The 16,511-nt window shown below is 43.9% G+C and overlaps 1 protein-coding gene across 2 annotated transcripts in view; it reads right to left on the minus strand.

Annotated features, from left to right (window-relative positions):
- Positions 1 to 5,943: 5,943 nt before the first annotated feature.
- The window catches only part of Tet2 (tet methylcytosine dioxygenase 2), an 80,168-nt gene continuing 69,600 nt past the window's right edge, over positions 5,944 to 16,511 (minus strand). For both annotated transcript variants that reach the window (XM_055628163.1, XM_055628165.1), the window contains 3 exons: positions 13,261 to 13,398; positions 11,460 to 11,799; positions 5,944 to 10,217 (listed from right to left, as the gene is read on the minus strand). In XM_055628163.1, the coding sequence (XP_055484138.1) occupies positions 8,794 to 10,217; positions 11,460 to 11,799; positions 13,261 to 13,398 (1,902 nt within the window). In that variant the 3' untranslated portion in view covers positions 5,944 to 8,793. The remainder of the gene's footprint in view (positions 10,218 to 11,459; positions 11,800 to 13,260; positions 13,399 to 16,511) is intronic.

Raw genomic sequence — 16,511 nt, forward strand, 5'->3', positions numbered from 1 at the left:
ATTTGTTTTCTTTGTGACTGAATAATGCTCATCTGTGTGTGTGTGAGAGAGAGAGAAAGAGAGAGAGATGGGGAGGGGAAGAAAGGAAGAGGTTGTCAGAGGAATGGGGGAGGGGATTATGCATGTGGAAGTCAGAGGACAACTTAGAAGACTAAGTCCTGTCCTTCAGTCATACGGGAAAGGAAACAGAACTAAGGTTTTTAGGATTGGTGGCAGGTGCTGGCTGGGTCATCTCCCGGGCCCTTATGTCATTACTCCTTGACCTATTTGGAATCATAATCAAGTCCTTGCCCAAGCCTCTATCTATAGACATATCTATGAAGGATCTGTCTGTCTTCCTCTAACAGTTTTCTGTTCTACATAATCTTAAATAAATGTCTTAAACAATTTATTTATCTAGTCATTCATTTCATGTGTGTGGGTGTTTTGGCTCCATATGTCTGCACACCATGTTCATGCAGTACTACAGATGCCAGAAGAGGGAGTCAGAGCCCCTGATACCAGAGTGATAGATGGTTGTGAGCCACCTTATGGGTGCTGAGACTCAAACCCCTGTCCTCTGGAAGAGCAGCCAGTGCTCTTAGCCACTGAGCCATCTCTTCAGCCCTCAGTTTTACATTTCTCTCATTTATTTATTTTATTCACGTCACATTCTTGTAGCCCCTTACTTCTTCTTCTCCCAGCTCTTCCCCTGCCTTTCCCTCAGAAAAGGGGAGCTACCTTTTCTATCCACCCCAGCTCATCCAGTTACATCAGGACTGAACATGTCATTTTTCCCTGTGGCCCCTCAAGGCAGTCCTGGCAGGGGAAAGTGATCTGAACGCTAGCAAGTGAGTCTGTGTCTGATGCAGTCCCCACTTCCCTTACTAGAGGACCAACTTATGCTGCCTATGAGATGTGCAGGGATAAAGAGAGAGCAGATAAAGCAGAGACTGAGGGAATGCCAACCACCACCTGACCCAATCAAAGACCCATTCTATTGGAGAGTGCCAACCCCTGATACTATGAACGATAGTCTGCTAAGCTTGCAGACAGGAGCCTGTGAGAGTTGTCCTCTGAGAAGCTTTACCCAGCATCACCTCAAAACAGATGCTGAGACTCACAGCCAAACATTGCTAGGGGAGTCTAGGGGAATAGTGGGAGGAAAGAGAAAAGGACCAGGAAGTGACAAGAGCTCCATAAGAAAAAACAAAACAAAACAAAACAACAACAACAACAACAAAAAAAAAAACAGAGCCAACAACTAACCAGGGCCCAGAGGGGTTTTGTGAGACTGAAGTATTAAACAAGGACCGTGCATGAAATGGCTCTAGGCAGCCTGCAAAGATGTAGCAGGTGGGAAGCTTAGGCTTCAAGTCAGTTTCACATTTTTTTCTTTTTATTAATTACAGTTTATTCCCTTTGTATACTCCCATAAACCCTTCTCTCCTCCCCTTCTAATCCCACTTTCCCTCCCCCTTCTACAAGCATGCCCCTCCCCAAGTCCACTGATAGGAGGTCCCCCTCTCCTTCCTTCTGATCCTAGTCTATCAGATCTCATCAGGAGTGGCTGCATTGTCATTTTCTGTGGCCTGGTAAGGCTGCTTCCCCCTCAGGGGAAGGTGATCAAAGGGCAGGCCAATCAGTTCATGTCAGAGACAGTCCCTGTCCCCGATACTATGGAACCCACTTGGACAAGGAACTGCCATGGGCTACATCTGTGCAGGGGTTCTAGGTTATATCCACACATGGTCCTTGGTTAGAATATCAGTCTCAGAAAAGAGCCCTGTGCCCAGAATTTTGGTTCTGTTGCTCTCCTTGTGGAGCTTCTGTCCCCTCCAGGTCTTTCTATCTCCCCCTTCTTTCATAAGATTCCCTGCATTCTGCCCAAAGTTTGGTTATGAGCCTCAGCATCTGATTTGATACACTGCTGGGTAGAATCTTTCAGAGGCCCTCTGTGGTAAGCTCCTGTCCTCTTTCTTGCTTTCTCCCTCTTCTGATTTCTGTCCTGTTTGCCTCTCTGAGGATTGTTCATCTTACCCATGGTCCTCCTTCTTGCTTAGTTTCTTTAGGTGTACAGATTTCAGTATGTTTATCCTTTATTATATGTCTAATATCCACTTATAAGTGAGTATATACCATGTGTATCTTTCTGATTCTGGGATGCCTCACTCAGGATGATCTTTTTATATCAATATCTTTGATACATTTGAATTGGTTTAGAGAAAGAGAGATCTAGTTTCATCTGTTCCATTTAAATTTACCACAACATTATTTTTTCAAAATGTCCATTTCTCTGTTAAATTTCTCATCTGTATCTTCCTTTGTCTTCCTAATTTATGAAAGCCTACCTATATTCTTTGATCTCATTAAAATGTTTTACATGCAGTTCTTTAAAAAATATTGTTCTGTGTATGAGTGCATTTATATGCACAGGCGTTGTGGCTTGCATGTAAAGGCCAATTTTCTCTTTCCAGCATAGGTTCCAGAGATTAAACTCAGGTTGTTAGGTTAATGTGACAAGACTGTCTACTTGTAGGCTTTTTCTAAGATTCTTTTTTGTTTCTAGAGACAGGTTTTCTGTAGACCTGGCTGTCCTGGAACTTGCTCTATAGACCAGGCTGGCCTCTGCCAGCCTGCCTCTGCCTCCCAAGTACTGGGATTAAAGGGGTGTGCCACCACCACCCAGCCTACAGTTACTTCATGTTAGCTTCCTATTGCATATGTGTTGTTTGCCTATATGCAAATATTTATAGTTGGTAGAGCAAAGATTTCTACCAGTTTTATCGGTTGCCTTCTTAGTTTTCCACTGAAGAGCTGAAAATATACTTCCTATATTTTTTGCTTGTTTGTTGTTGGTGGTGGTGTTTTGTTTTGTTGTTGTTTTGAGACAGGGTTTCTCCGTGCAGCCTTGGATGCCCTGGGCTTGCTTTGTAGACCAGGCTGGCCTCCAGCTCACAGAGATCCTCCTTCCTCTGCCTCCCCAAGTATTGGGAATACAGGTGTGCGCTGCTGTGCCTGGCAGAGCATTGCCGTCTTAGGCTTTCATTCTCACCAGAGATTATCTGCTGTTCCTTCCTTTGGCTATGAATAGTGTCTTCACAGTATTAGGCACTGTGGTAGCATAGAAGACTACTGCCTCTGTGTGCTTTACAAGAAAACACTTGCAGTGCAGGCGGGTACAGTATGAACAAGAATGTGTGTGGCGCACAGCGTGGCTAGTCCCACAGTGGAAGTGTTGGGCTCTGTTGATGCTATGGCAGCCACTGTCAAGGGCTTCAGGCACTGGCAGCGTGAAGCACTTACCACTTGTTATAACAGGAGAGGTCATGGCAGGAAGTCCAACAGCCCTCTGTGGCACTCATTCTTAGTTCTGCAACAGGTGTATTCAAAACAGGGGTAGTAGGTGGTAGTAGAAACTACACAGACAGGTGGTAACAGGGATCTCTTATTTCTCTCTGTACTTTATTGACAATGGCCTCCTAGAAGTGGGGCCATGGCCACTTGACTTTCTTTGGGCATTTAAGATTCCATAGCCTCCCAGAGTGGCTCCATCCTGGGGAGCAATTGGACAAACACAAGAACCTTTGGAGGCCGCTTGTCACTCAAAACATAATATCTAAACAGGGAGTTAGGATCCTGTCCACTGTACTGTCTACCAGGGGAGCCCTGAGGCCTGTCCCTAGAAGGGCTCTTCTAGCATGATGCAGAGGAAATGTTCGCATGTACAATCTCCTCTTAAGGCTTACAAGCATTCTACTTAAATGTTCCTATTTCTAACCTATCCTCACCATAGTTTTGATGGGTGCAGTATGCTGATTTTCCAGACAAGGTTCAATGACACGATCAGGCTAAATCAAAAGCCAGATGCTATCTCCAGCTTTATACTTCATAACACTCCAATCAAGAGACCTGGTGAGCCTGAAAAGCTGTCTCAGTGGCTTAGGGCATTTACAGTTCTTGCAGAGAACTGGGGTTCTCTTCCCAGCATCACATGGCAGCTTGCAGACACCTGTAACTTCAGTTCCAGGGAACGATGCCCTCTTCTGCCTTCTGCAGGCACCAGACACACCTCTGATGTCCATATAGAGGCAAAACATTTATACACATAAAATTGTTTTTAAAGCCACTGTGGCTGAGTATGGTGGCGTACACCTTTAAGCCCAGCTCTTGTGAGGATCTCTGAATTTGAGTTTGACCTACATAAGGAGTTCCAAGACAGCCAGGACTACATAGAGAAGACTCTATCTCAAACAAACAACATCACAGTAACACAAATTTCTCCTATGCAGTGAATTTGCCTATTAATCCTCAGTCCTGTGAATTTGACTTCATCCAGAAGGAAAAAGCGGTGAGATGCTCCTGTAAGTTATTCACCCAATACCTAAGCAGAATACTCATTTCAGCCTGCATTAAAAATCGAATAGAGAGTAAAGTGTCAAGTTGAATAGAGTAAGCATCGTTGAAGTAGCAGAAAGAGAAGCTGCCAAGAGCATATTCATTGCATGAATGTTAGGAAGAGTGGCTCCTTTAAATGAAAGGCCTAGCACAGACAACCAGAAAAATCTGCGAAATTTACCTGGTAAGAGGGGTATTTAGACAGGTGGCCTCAAAAGTATTAGAACAAAAGAACCTTTGTTCTGAAGCACGCTGCTAAAGCTGGACTAATGTAAATTAGTCAATTCCTTTCTAAATATCTTTTGTGTTCGCCCATTTTCTCCTGGAGGGAGGGAAGGGTGTAAGCAGAAGCTACCTGAACCTCTGGCCAGATGCAGGATAGAAGTCAGGAAGCAAAAGTTTCATGGAGCAGACTTGACCCTCATCTTAATTCTGGAGCAAGAAATCTGCATCCTGTTTCTGATGGAATACTCAGATATCAACACCAAGTTAAAGCTCTCGGGGACATGAGAGGTCTGAGTCTCTCTCATGATTGATTCTTAGAATTAACCGATGTGGGAACTGATATATTTTAAAGCAGCTTGAGGCCCAGGGATGTGGCATAAGGGCATACTAGTGTGAGGGCAGCTGTGTGAAGGTTTGTTTTTGTGAGTTCTGAGAGGGGCCAACAAAGTTTGATGAATGCTGGTTTCTATCATTTCCAGCTGTCTGTCCGATCAAGACCAAAAGGCTTGGCAGAAGGCCTGCCTCTAGCATCTTTCAGATTTGTTGGCAACCCCAACCTCTGAAGGTTTATGGGATCAGGGTGGACAGGGAAACAGCAGGAAGAGCTTTTGAAGTCTTTGATTGCTTCCTGACCTTGCAAAGGTGGACAGAGGGAGTTTGTAGATGTTCAGGCAGATGGACCATGAAATTTGTGTGCCCTGAGAATTCAAGCTTATTGGGCCAGAGCTTTCAAAAAATTATGGCTGTTTCATGGCGTGCTAGCCTAGGTCAGTCCCAGAAGCACCTGCCACTAAGCTGCAAGTTACCGGGCACCTAAGCTTGCAGCACCTGAGTTAAATTTGGTTCTTCCTCGGCCAGTGGGGAAAAAATGTGGAAGAGGGAACTCTATTATACACATGATCAGAACTCTTTGGGAGGCAAGGCAGGGGACATCTGTGACTTTGAGGCCAGCCTGGTCTACAGAGTGAGTTCTAGGACAGTCAAGGCTGTCTCAAACAAGATTGCCCTCCTGTGCCCTGTGAACTAGTGCAGTCAGGTTATATACTGGCATGACCGGCATGCAGAGTGCAGAGAATGGACGAAGCCAAAGACTGCTGTTTCAGGACAAGGACAGCCCAGGATCAGCAGCTGTGATTACCCCATTCCTGATTACCTATGTCTATATATACAAAGGAAACTGGCTGGAAGGTGAGCAGAAAAGGGGGTGATGAGCAGATATCCTGATGAGAAACAGGTTCGTGGTATTAGTGTAACCTGTGGATGAATTATCATAAAACAGAATGTGTCTCGTCTTACCTTATAGATGGATCAAACAGAAACTTGTGCAATGGGATACTTGAGTGCATTAAATAAATATAAATTTTATTAAAACTCACATAGCATTATCGGGAATGATATAATAAACAGCTTTCAAATAAACTGCATTCATAACATTACAATACTTACAGTATTTATAACCACCCTCAGATTTTATAAACAAACCCAACATCTCATGAATGAAACTAAGTTAAAAAAATAAAGCATAGAAAAATGCACACAGTTCATTATCTTAGTGTCAAACTGCGAAAACTTTCCCTAACAAGTTAACCACTACCTTGTAAAGTGAACTATACATCACTGTGCGTCAAGATGAAAAATTCATTCAAGTAATGTTGACACCACGCAGAAGCACTTTCAAGTATGGCTATGTAGTCAACCTGTTCCTATAGAAGCAAATCAGATTTGCTGTTCATTTGATCTAATTGACAGAGGTTGGATGTCATTTAATTGCCTTTCTTCCTACATGACCCATCCTCAAACCACACTCCCTGCTCCTGTTGGCCAGCAGTTTGACAAATTACAGTGGGTGACATGTAAAGCAAACATTCCTTAGAGATGGCCGGCTCAAACTTGTCACGCACACCTGCTGGAAGCTGATGTTGTAGACTCAACATCATGGTGTGAAAGACCATTAAACCTGTGGTTCAGTGTGCAAAGTAGAGATTCCGAAAGCTTTGGTGACAATGTGACCAATACAGGTCTCCACTGATCAAAGCTATTTGAGAAGCTAGTAAGCAACACTGTATTTAGTCCACAATGTAACAGTCCGACTGCACAGCTCACGGCCAGATTCTAGGATTGCTGAGAGACACTTACGGGGTATGAACCTGTAGTCATTACTGGATCAAAAAACCTTTGAGGACTTGGCCAACAGCCATGTGATGATCTCTTATTTACAATTTTCCCTTTATCAGCTCAGTGCATTCTATTGAAAACTTTACTTTGTTGAAAAACTCTCCAAACTTTAATTTTTAAGTCAACAAATTTATAAAATTAGTTTTAGTTATCAGCACATGTACAAGCAAAATAGGAGGGATTCAAAATAAAGAGTCCAATCCCCGAAAAAGAATATATTAACTGACAACTTACATAAACACAGCTGACGTGTTGGCATAAGGAGAACGAGCTGAAATATCCCTGAATTTTTAGAACAAAAGTTTGAAATTCAAGTTATACTTGCTAAGAAATCAAGTATTAAAAAAAGTATGCTTTAATAAAAAAAATTTTAAAAATGGTGGTATACAATGCTATAAGCTTTCACCCTAGTTTAATATCCCATTGCCAAACTAGTGTTGAGGTATATGACAAGTAGGAACATCGCTCAAACTTAATGAATTCTTAGCTCACATTAAGATTCATGTGTAGCAGTCTGGGTAGCACCATCGTGATGTGAATTTTACTTCAATTTCATATATATATTATATATACACATGTATATATTTAATTTTTACAGTACTAAAATACTAAAGCATTGCATTAAAAAAGTTTGTTTTACAATTTAATTTACTATACAACTCTTTCACCTTTTTATACAAATTAATGATTTTTTAAATCACCACAGCAAACCAGCTGCCTATTTTGCTTAGGTTTTTTTTTGTTTTGTTTTGTCTTGTAACCAACAGATTCACACGGACTTCACCCTGCCTACTCATCTTATACGGGCATCAGTCCACCATCTTCCTGTAAGAACACTTAAGCTTAGAAATGGCATCACAAAGCACGTGATTAACACAAAGGTAGCCTGCTGTCCTGAAGGACTACGGGACAGCAAGGGTGTACTCAGACAAGCTTTGCTGAATCTGTAGCATGCAGCTAGTTATTATCTGCAGTTTAAGCTGTAGACAAAGGGGCAATGAGCTTGTCATACCGTCTTTTATAGTATATCATGTAAGATGAGCACCAGAAAACATGATTTGTGGACTAACACAGGCCGTCAACAATGACATTGCTCAAATGTTTTAAAAGCTTTCCTTAAAAATAAAATTCTAAATGAAAGTAAACTTTTTTTTTTAAGTCTCAGTACCTCAGCATTGTTCAAGTTGCCAAAGCTTACTTAGGTAGGCAAAGTGCTTCTAACACCACTTAAAATTTCAGCATACATGTATTTGCATGTATGAAGGCGTGTATATGTACAGTGTGTTTATAGTCCTACAAGGACATCACCAGATGAGCACAATCCAGAGGCCTTTAACATTGTCCACATTTAAAAACTAAGCTGAATAAGAACATGTGAATGAAAGGTGCCCCGTTACTCAAGGGCACTATTCTGGTAGCATGAAAAAGGCATTGATTTTCCAGCTATTAAAGACACCATTTTTGTAGCACCATTTAATGTAACACCCAAAACAATTCAGTGTTTTGCCATTATTCACTTAAGCTTTCTGTAGCTACTTTGATAAATAAGTTAAGATTACAGTAAAAACTGCATGTTAAAAAGCCACAATTCCAGTATTTCAGTACAGCACACGTCAGCACCGGATTCCCGCAACTGCGCCTCTGCAGCACTGCGCCATGACCACACAGACCTGGCGTTGTTAGGCGTGGTCACGTGCGGGGTGGTGAGGGACATCTCCCACACATGACCTCAGCCAACAGTGGTTTTGAAAACAGCACTTTCCTCCTGCCTTCCCTTTGCATAGGATGCTTTGGCCTTTCTCCTGAATGCTACCAGTGACCATGTGGGAAGTCAGTAGAGATTAAGTACAATGGTAAGATTAATTATTTTGCTGGTGAGCTGACATCCCCTCCCGCCCCAAGCACACACACATTTCATTTGTTGTGGCTGCTGAAACCTGTCTCGGCTGCCCATGCCATGAAAGCTACACTCAGACAAGACAGGTTGTTCTTGATGGTCTGGCATAGCAAACAGCATCATACGTATCTGTTGTAAGGCCCTGTGACCTGAGTGAAGGCATATGGAGATGTAGTCACCGTGGAGTCTGTGGTCACAGACCCTGTGTTCTCAGCAAGAGAATGGATGAAACGCAGGTAACTGGGCTCAGGAGGTTCCTGTTGCTCTGTGGGCTCGCGTTTTACTCTTTTGCTGTGGCTTTTCTGAGACTCATGATCTGGTCCACACTCTTCCTCTTTCTCCCGGGCCCTCCCAGCCATTTTGGCTTCCCAGAGAGCCAAGCCATGTTTTGGCTCATTCAAGTTCTTATGCTGGTAAAATACAAGTGAGATCCTGATCGGATGAGCCCGGTCGGGAATATTTACTCGGGTTGTGGCATGAAGCTCGCGCTTTGCACACTCAATGAGGATTGAGCCGTGAGTAGGAACCACAGCCACCCCACCGATGTTACAATCCAGAAAGCTGTGCTCACTGTCTGACCAGACCTCCTCTTCTTCCTTCACAGCAGAAGCCACGCCCTGTCCCACCACCCCAGTCGGGTTGTGTAAAGGACCCTGGCCAGAATCGCTTCTGTCGTGATTAGGCCCAGGAAGCACCCTTGATAGCTCATTATCTGCATGGGAGGCCGTGCTGTCGTTCTCCTTGTTGTGGAAGGTGTTGTGGTTGGAGCTGCTCGCTGTGCCTGGAGCTGCTGCGGCATAGCTGTGTGTCCTGTGAAAGGGTGGCTGGTGCTCGCTGCTCTCAGAGTCTAGGTTGGGGTTGCCCAGACCGTATGGTAATCTGGAGGCGGCTCCCATAAAATGGCCATCCACCTCAGGGGTGGTAGGATAAGGAGAAAACGCTGCTGGGTGGGGTACATTTGGGTTCACGGTACAGTTGCTGAAGGCATCTCTCTGCACATTTTGGCTACCATAACTTATATACTTAGAGGTGCTGTCTCCAAACCTCTGTTGGTAAAGTGTGTGGATGGGTGGTAGGTTCAGGTTACTGAGATGCTCCTGGTTTGGACATCTATACAGATCCCTGGGCTGGGACTGCACAGAGTAAGAACCTAAGAAAGGGGAGCAGCTGTCCACCGACACATTCCCATTGCACTGATAAGCTGCATACTGGTTATTCTGATTGAAAAGCCCAGGGTAGGCGTTCATGGCATTAGAAGGACTCAAATATGAACCTGTAGCTTGAGATGAAGTGGGATAAAAGTTCACGTGGTTGGTATCTCCGTAAACACCTGAAGTGTGTGAAGAGCTTGGGTAAGGACTAAGTGGGCTGGGCCTTGTGTATGGATTGGTGGATCCCGAAGAGTAAGAGCCAATGGACTGACACTGAGCAGTGCCGGGCAAGATATGCTGTGGCTGGGTCTGCTGTGGCCTCTGCACCTGCTGGAGGTGCCTCTGCAGTGGCTGCGGCTGCTGTATGACAGATCCTGAGAGCCTCAATTGCTCTGCGGGAGAGGGGAGGAGAGAGCAGGAGCAAATGCATTATTTCAAGAACATGAGGGGAGATGATGGCACAGGCAATCCTTCCCACTCCTCAGCAAGGAAAGCCAGGCCTCGAGCATTGTAAAGCAGCTTTCGTGTTTAAAGCAAGATGTGAGCTTCTTTCATCACCTTGCCCAACTCTACCTATCTCCCCATCCTTCCTCAACATAGCCTATGACCTCATCTTCTAGTCCAGTGTAGTCTGATAAATCAATGACTGTACTGTGTAAAATGCCCCCTCCCCCCCATCGTTGTTCCTAAAAGGAAGGGAACCTGTTTTATTTCACTTTACTTCTCACCTGCCAGAAGGTGGCGTGACTTGCTGAGAGTGGCATTTCTCTATACCCAAAGAGGATCCTACACATCTGGTCAGTCTACTTCCCAGGAAGGAAATTTACACAACTGTTATGTAGAGAACACCTTGAGATCGTGAGGAAATGTTCCGCTACCTTAGTGACAGTTATAGGAATAGTTTACCATCACAGAAAGAAACCAGTAAGAATTTTTCACCTCTCAAAACAAAGGTGGCTGGAAAGTAAGTTGGCAAATTTTAAAGAATGTTCTTGTAGTGGGGGACAGACCAATCAATATACTTTCAAAAAAACAAACAAACAAACAAAACAACAACAAAACAAAACAAAATGGAATTTTTCTTTAGTAGCTCTAATTATAGACAGGCAAGGGTTCGGGTGCCCAATGTTCCATTAGGACTATGACAGTCAGAAGTTCTTTTGATGAGTGTAGAGCCTTACCTAAACCAGATCCAACCTCATCTTGCAAATTGCATTTTCAGACTTTTTTCAGTATAGTGCTGTTTTAATGATCTAGGCTTAGTGACTTAGTTTTCTCTACTCCCTTCCACTGCCTTGAGTGTTTTGCATTCTGAGAGGGTTTACGTGCATGGTTTAGTCTTTAACAAGGTCTTGTTCCACTGTGTCTGTCCACGGGATCTGTCCGTAAACCTGGTGAAGGGTTACTGCGGGATTTACGTTGCTTTGGCCTAAATTGCCTGTGTAAAAGGCTTGTTACTTGTTTCATATAGAACAACTCCAATGTCTCTAGTCTGAGATGGACAGGGTGCCACCTCTCAGACAAAGTCAGGGCAGCCTGAACCTGGCTGCTTGAGGGAAGACTGTGGTAGAGCACCTTAGCCACCCCGACACCCCAGCACATAAGCCCTCAAGGGTCACAAGAAATTAGTGTACCTGTCTGTTTTACATGGCTTGTGTTTTCCATCTGTTTGGTGCGTGAGGAAGACTTTTCCTTGTCGTTCTTATTCTCCAGGGAAGAAAGCTTTTCAGCTGCAGCTTTTTTGGCCTCCAGTTTCCTTTGTCGGCAACTCTTAGCTGGCTCAGGCAACATCCTAACTCTCCTCCGGAAAGAGTTAAGAACTTGAATGGAGCCCTTCCGTATCTTCTCCTCCTGACCTTCTGTACTGCCAAACTCATCCACAGGAGAGATTTTGTACAGAGGCAACACGTGAAGCTGCTCGTCCTGAGGCTGTCCTCCAATCTCCCGATTGTCTTCTCGAGTGAGGGTGCATACCTGGTGGGAGAGGAGACGCTCAGTTGCGGGCCAGGTGTGTGCAGGGCCTCTTCCTCCGTACCCAGTGTTGGATCAATGACATGCAGTGTCAAAACCAGACGTGCCTGTTATTGCTGACACAGAAGCCAGAGAAAACCACTGTGGAAGTGGCTGCTTTCATGCACTTCTAGAAGTCAGGGAAACCAGACTTCTTCCAAATGAAAGAAGGCACTTTCCTGCTCTCCACATTTTTCCACACATGGCAGGTGGCATTCCTTTAAAAAGCTACGCTTAGTGTCTGCTGTGTAACCACCGCATGTAGTGGGACAGGGAAGGGTGATGACATGACACAGTTCCTTCAGATGCCTTCAGATGCCTCACTGTTTAAAGAGCACGCTATGCTCAAGGAACTCGACAAGGCGCCAGCTGGCTATGTCTCCTGCGTGGCTTCATGTGTCCTTTTTTGCTTTAATAATTTACAGGTATTTTTCTTGTTAGTCATGATAGTCTTGATTTTGATTAAGACTGTCTTATTTTATCCATTTATCATAAATGTTAAAGGACAAAAAAAAAATGAATGGGGGACACCCCCTCGAAAAGTGTGGCCATTCTAAATGACACAAGTGAAGGGTGTTTCCCAAATTCAGGTCTCAGTGTTTCTCTGCATATTTAATCACTGTTTAGTTCTCATCTAGAGTGCCTTTCCATCTTAGCCTGTAGCACCTGTGACCAGAGGCAGGCTCTTTCACTTCCCACTCCCTTAAGAGAATGAGGACCTGAGTACATCTTCCAGAATATAAATGGCCAGGGCTGCCAAGGTTATGAGTAGTTTATTTTGCAGGATCTAACTTCAAACTGGCTGATAGCTAATCTAACTCAGAACTGTGTTTATAACCAAGAATGTTATCCATTGTGCCCAATGTAACATGTAGGCACGATTGTGCATGAGTCACAAACATTTCCATATTATTTTTGGGGAAAGGGCATGTCAGAGACTAAAATACACTGATTTTGCTAGATGGCAAGCCTCAGAGATCTCCATCTGCCCTCTATGAAGGAATAAGATGTCCTCTACAGCACTGGGTATACCATAGGTGCAGGGATCCAATTCAGTTCAGGCCTGAGGGTAAGTATATTCCTGGCTGAGCAGGTTCCCTAACTTAATTTTTAAAGACTGATTTCTGTTTTTAGTTCTATGTATGGATGTATTTATATCTACATGGTTTCTGCAGTCATGTTTACTCATGAGTGTACAAGTCACCTAGACCTGGCGTTATAGTGGTTGAACCACGGCTACTGGGAATGGAAGGCAGGTCCTCTACAAAAGCAGGGCACACAACCAGCCAGGTCACGTTAGAACACAATTCATCCATGCAAACACATGATCTGGTGACCCCAGCTTGAAACACATCTTCTGTGCCAAGAACCATACAGTTGCGCTTTACACTGGCAAAAGCTATTAGGACCCTGGCGGCCACTCACCACTGTGCTGCCATTCTGCATGTTGTGCTGGTCTCTGTGGGCATGGGCACAGAAGTCCATACATGCAGTGACCCCTGAGAATGGTCGGCCTTCCTTCAGACCCAAACGGCACTCTAGAGCGCGGTGTTCATATTCAACCTGAGAAATACATGCATATGAGTGGGAAAGTCCTTCAGAATAAGGAGACTGTTTTGCACTTTATATCTAGAATATAATGGAATGACAAGAATAGAGCACACGTATGGACATTGCAAAGTTTCATCTGACAATATTGCTGAGGAAAAATGTATTTGTGTGATGCCAGGCCAAACCCAATGTCAGAAGACTCCGCTTACCTGGCCTTGCTCTAACACTACCACTAACTGACCTACAGTGCCAGCTCCCAAATCCTTTCCTTTCCTCCCTCTAAACCATCTCATACAACTCTTTGTATGGCCTCTATTTTAAAAACCTATTTGTTACTGATACACAAACATATAGGCATACAATTGCTAGTACAGCATAAATTTCTAAAGATAACTTGCCCGTGAACATATGAAGTAGACCTTTAACTTCTCCCAGGACTTCCCCTGTCATGCCTCCCTCCCACAGGGCTCCTAGCACAGAACTCCCTGCTCACTATCTGAGACAGAAGGCGTGACTCCCAGCACCTCGGCAGCAGGCTGCCAGCTGTGGTGGCCTCCCAGGTTCATGCACACAAAAAGTGTGCCCCACAGGGCGCCCCCATCCAGCTGCTATACTGGCCTCCCAGTCCCTCGGTGGAGGGCAGGCTGATGTATGGGCCACCCAGGTCAGCCAGCAGCTGTTCAGGCTCCCCAGGGCCTCCCAGCAGGCATCTGTACTGGCCTCCCAGTTCTGTGGCTGTGGCTGGACTCCCAGCAGGCCACTATACCAGCCTCCCAGTTCTGTGCCTGCAGCACCGCTGAGCTGACAGATCTCCTACACTTTCATTTGTTCAAATCTAGGAGTAGAGAGCAGGGGGAACCCCTGTGCTTTCCAAATAGGCCTGCTAGAGAGGGAGAGTGCCTTCAAGTGAGTGCATGCAGAGCCCCAGATCCAGGGTCGCTGTACCTAGCAACCAGACTTCGGATCCCTCCCACCACAGATCCACTGTGGGTAACACAGGGATTCTTAGGACAGTGTTCTCAACATTGAAGCCCCTGTTCGATGGGTCTACCAGTGGAGTCCAGGGAAACAATTCCTGGATCCCAGACAGATCAGAATACCAGAATACAGTAGGACAGGCCTGTAGGCCACTGAGGTACAGGGAACCTGCACATAAGCATTCTGCAGGCACCTTGCCCTCCTGTGCATGTGCCCCACCTCGATGCCCACATTCTAGCCACCTACACTCTAATGCCATGCCCACGTTTGATGACCTACACCTGCAGCAGGTTGCTGTACCTGCACCCACTATCATGTCCTTTCTCCCTTAGGTTCAGCCAAAACACCAATGCAGACTCTCAAACCAGGGAACCTTTCTAATCTTCCTGAAGATGAAAGATGGACCCAGTCTGATGTACAGACTCCAGGAACAAACAGGGAAGGATGTGTGCCAGAGGTCAACATAAGAACACATCCAACAAAAATCAGGACACTGAGGCTTCACCAGCAATCCTCAATTTATTGAAAACACAGGAAAATTTTAAAGCTATGCTTATCCAGTTATTAGAGGCACAAAGAGGAAATGAACAAATCTCTCAAAGAAATAACCACTCAAATGGAGGCAAATGAAGAAGTGAACGAAGCACTCAAAGAGATACAGGCAAATATAGCCAAATGGAGGCACAAGTAGAGGCACAATTCATGGCATAAAGAGAGGAAAAAAACCCAAAGATCATAGAAACAGGAATCCACATTCAAACAGATGAAAGAAATGGTGCAAGGCATAAAAACAGTATTAGAATTGATAAAGAAAAGATCAGGAACCAAAAAGGTAAGCATCACCAATAGAATACAAGAGATGGAGGAGAGAATCTCTGGTGCTGAAAAGATACAGTTGCAGAAATTGCTACTTCTTTCAAAGAAAAAGTAAAATCAAAGTCCCAAACACAAAACATCCAAGATCAAGGATGCCATGAAAAGGTGAAATCTAAGAATAGGAATTGCAACCAGGCTCCAAGGTCCAGAAAATATAAGAAAATCATAAGAAAGAGATGTCCATAAACATACAAGAAGCCTACAGAACACCAATTAGACTAGACCAGAAAAATTCCTCATGTCACATCATAGTGCCTTCATAAGAAAATTTGAGACATCTCATACAAGCAACTTAATGGCTCACCTGAAAGCTCAAAAAAAAAAAAAAAAGCAGACACACCCAAGAGGAGTAGATTGCTGGAAATAATCAAACTTCAGGCTGAAATGAATAAATTAGAAACAATTCAAAGAATCAATGAAACTAAGAGCTGGTTCTTTGAGAAAAATCAATAAGATAGACAAACCCCCAGCCAAACTAAAGGGCAGGGAAACTATCCAAATTAGCAAAAGCAGAAATGCAAAAGGGGACATAACAGACACTGAGGAGATCCAAACAATCATTAGATGAACAATTTTCTTGATAGATTTCATTGACCAAAATTAAATCAAGATCAGGTAAATAGATTGAATAGTCTTCTATCCCCCAGGAAACAGAAGCAGTCAAAGTCTACCTTCCAAAAAAAAAAGCCCAGGGTCAGATGGTTTTAGCGTAGAATTTTACCAGACCTTCAAAGAAGTGCTAACAATTCCAATTCTCTTCAAACTATTCCACAAACTGTAAACAGAATGAATATTACCAAACTCATTCCATGAAGCCACAGTCACCTTGATACCTAAACCACACAAAGACCCAACCAAAAAAAAGAGAACTTCAGAATCTCTTATGAACATTGATGCAAAAATACTGGCAAACCGAATCAAAAACCACATAAAAGATATCATCCACCATGACCAAGGAGGCTTCAGCCCAGGTATGCAGAAGTGGTTCACTATATAGGGAAATCCATCAATGTAATCAAGGAAAAAAAAAAAAAAACAAATGTGATCTTAGATGCCAAAAAAACACTGACAAATTCCAACACCCATTCATGTTTAAAGTCTTGGAGAGATAAGGGATACAAGGCAAATACCTAAACATAGTAAAGACAATAGACAGCAATCCTATATTGCCAACATCAAACTAAACAGAGAAAATTAAATCGGTCCCACTGAAATCAGGGACAAAGCAAGGCCATCCACTCTCTCTGTATGTCTTCAAAAGAGTTCCTGAA

The sequence above is a fragment of the Psammomys obesus genome, unplaced genomic scaffold (assembly GCF_907164565.1).
Source record: "Psammomys obesus unplaced genomic scaffold, mPsaObe1.curated_primary_1811, whole genome shotgun sequence".
NCBI classification, from domain to species: domain Eukaryota; kingdom Metazoa; phylum Chordata; class Mammalia; order Rodentia; family Muridae; genus Psammomys; species Psammomys obesus.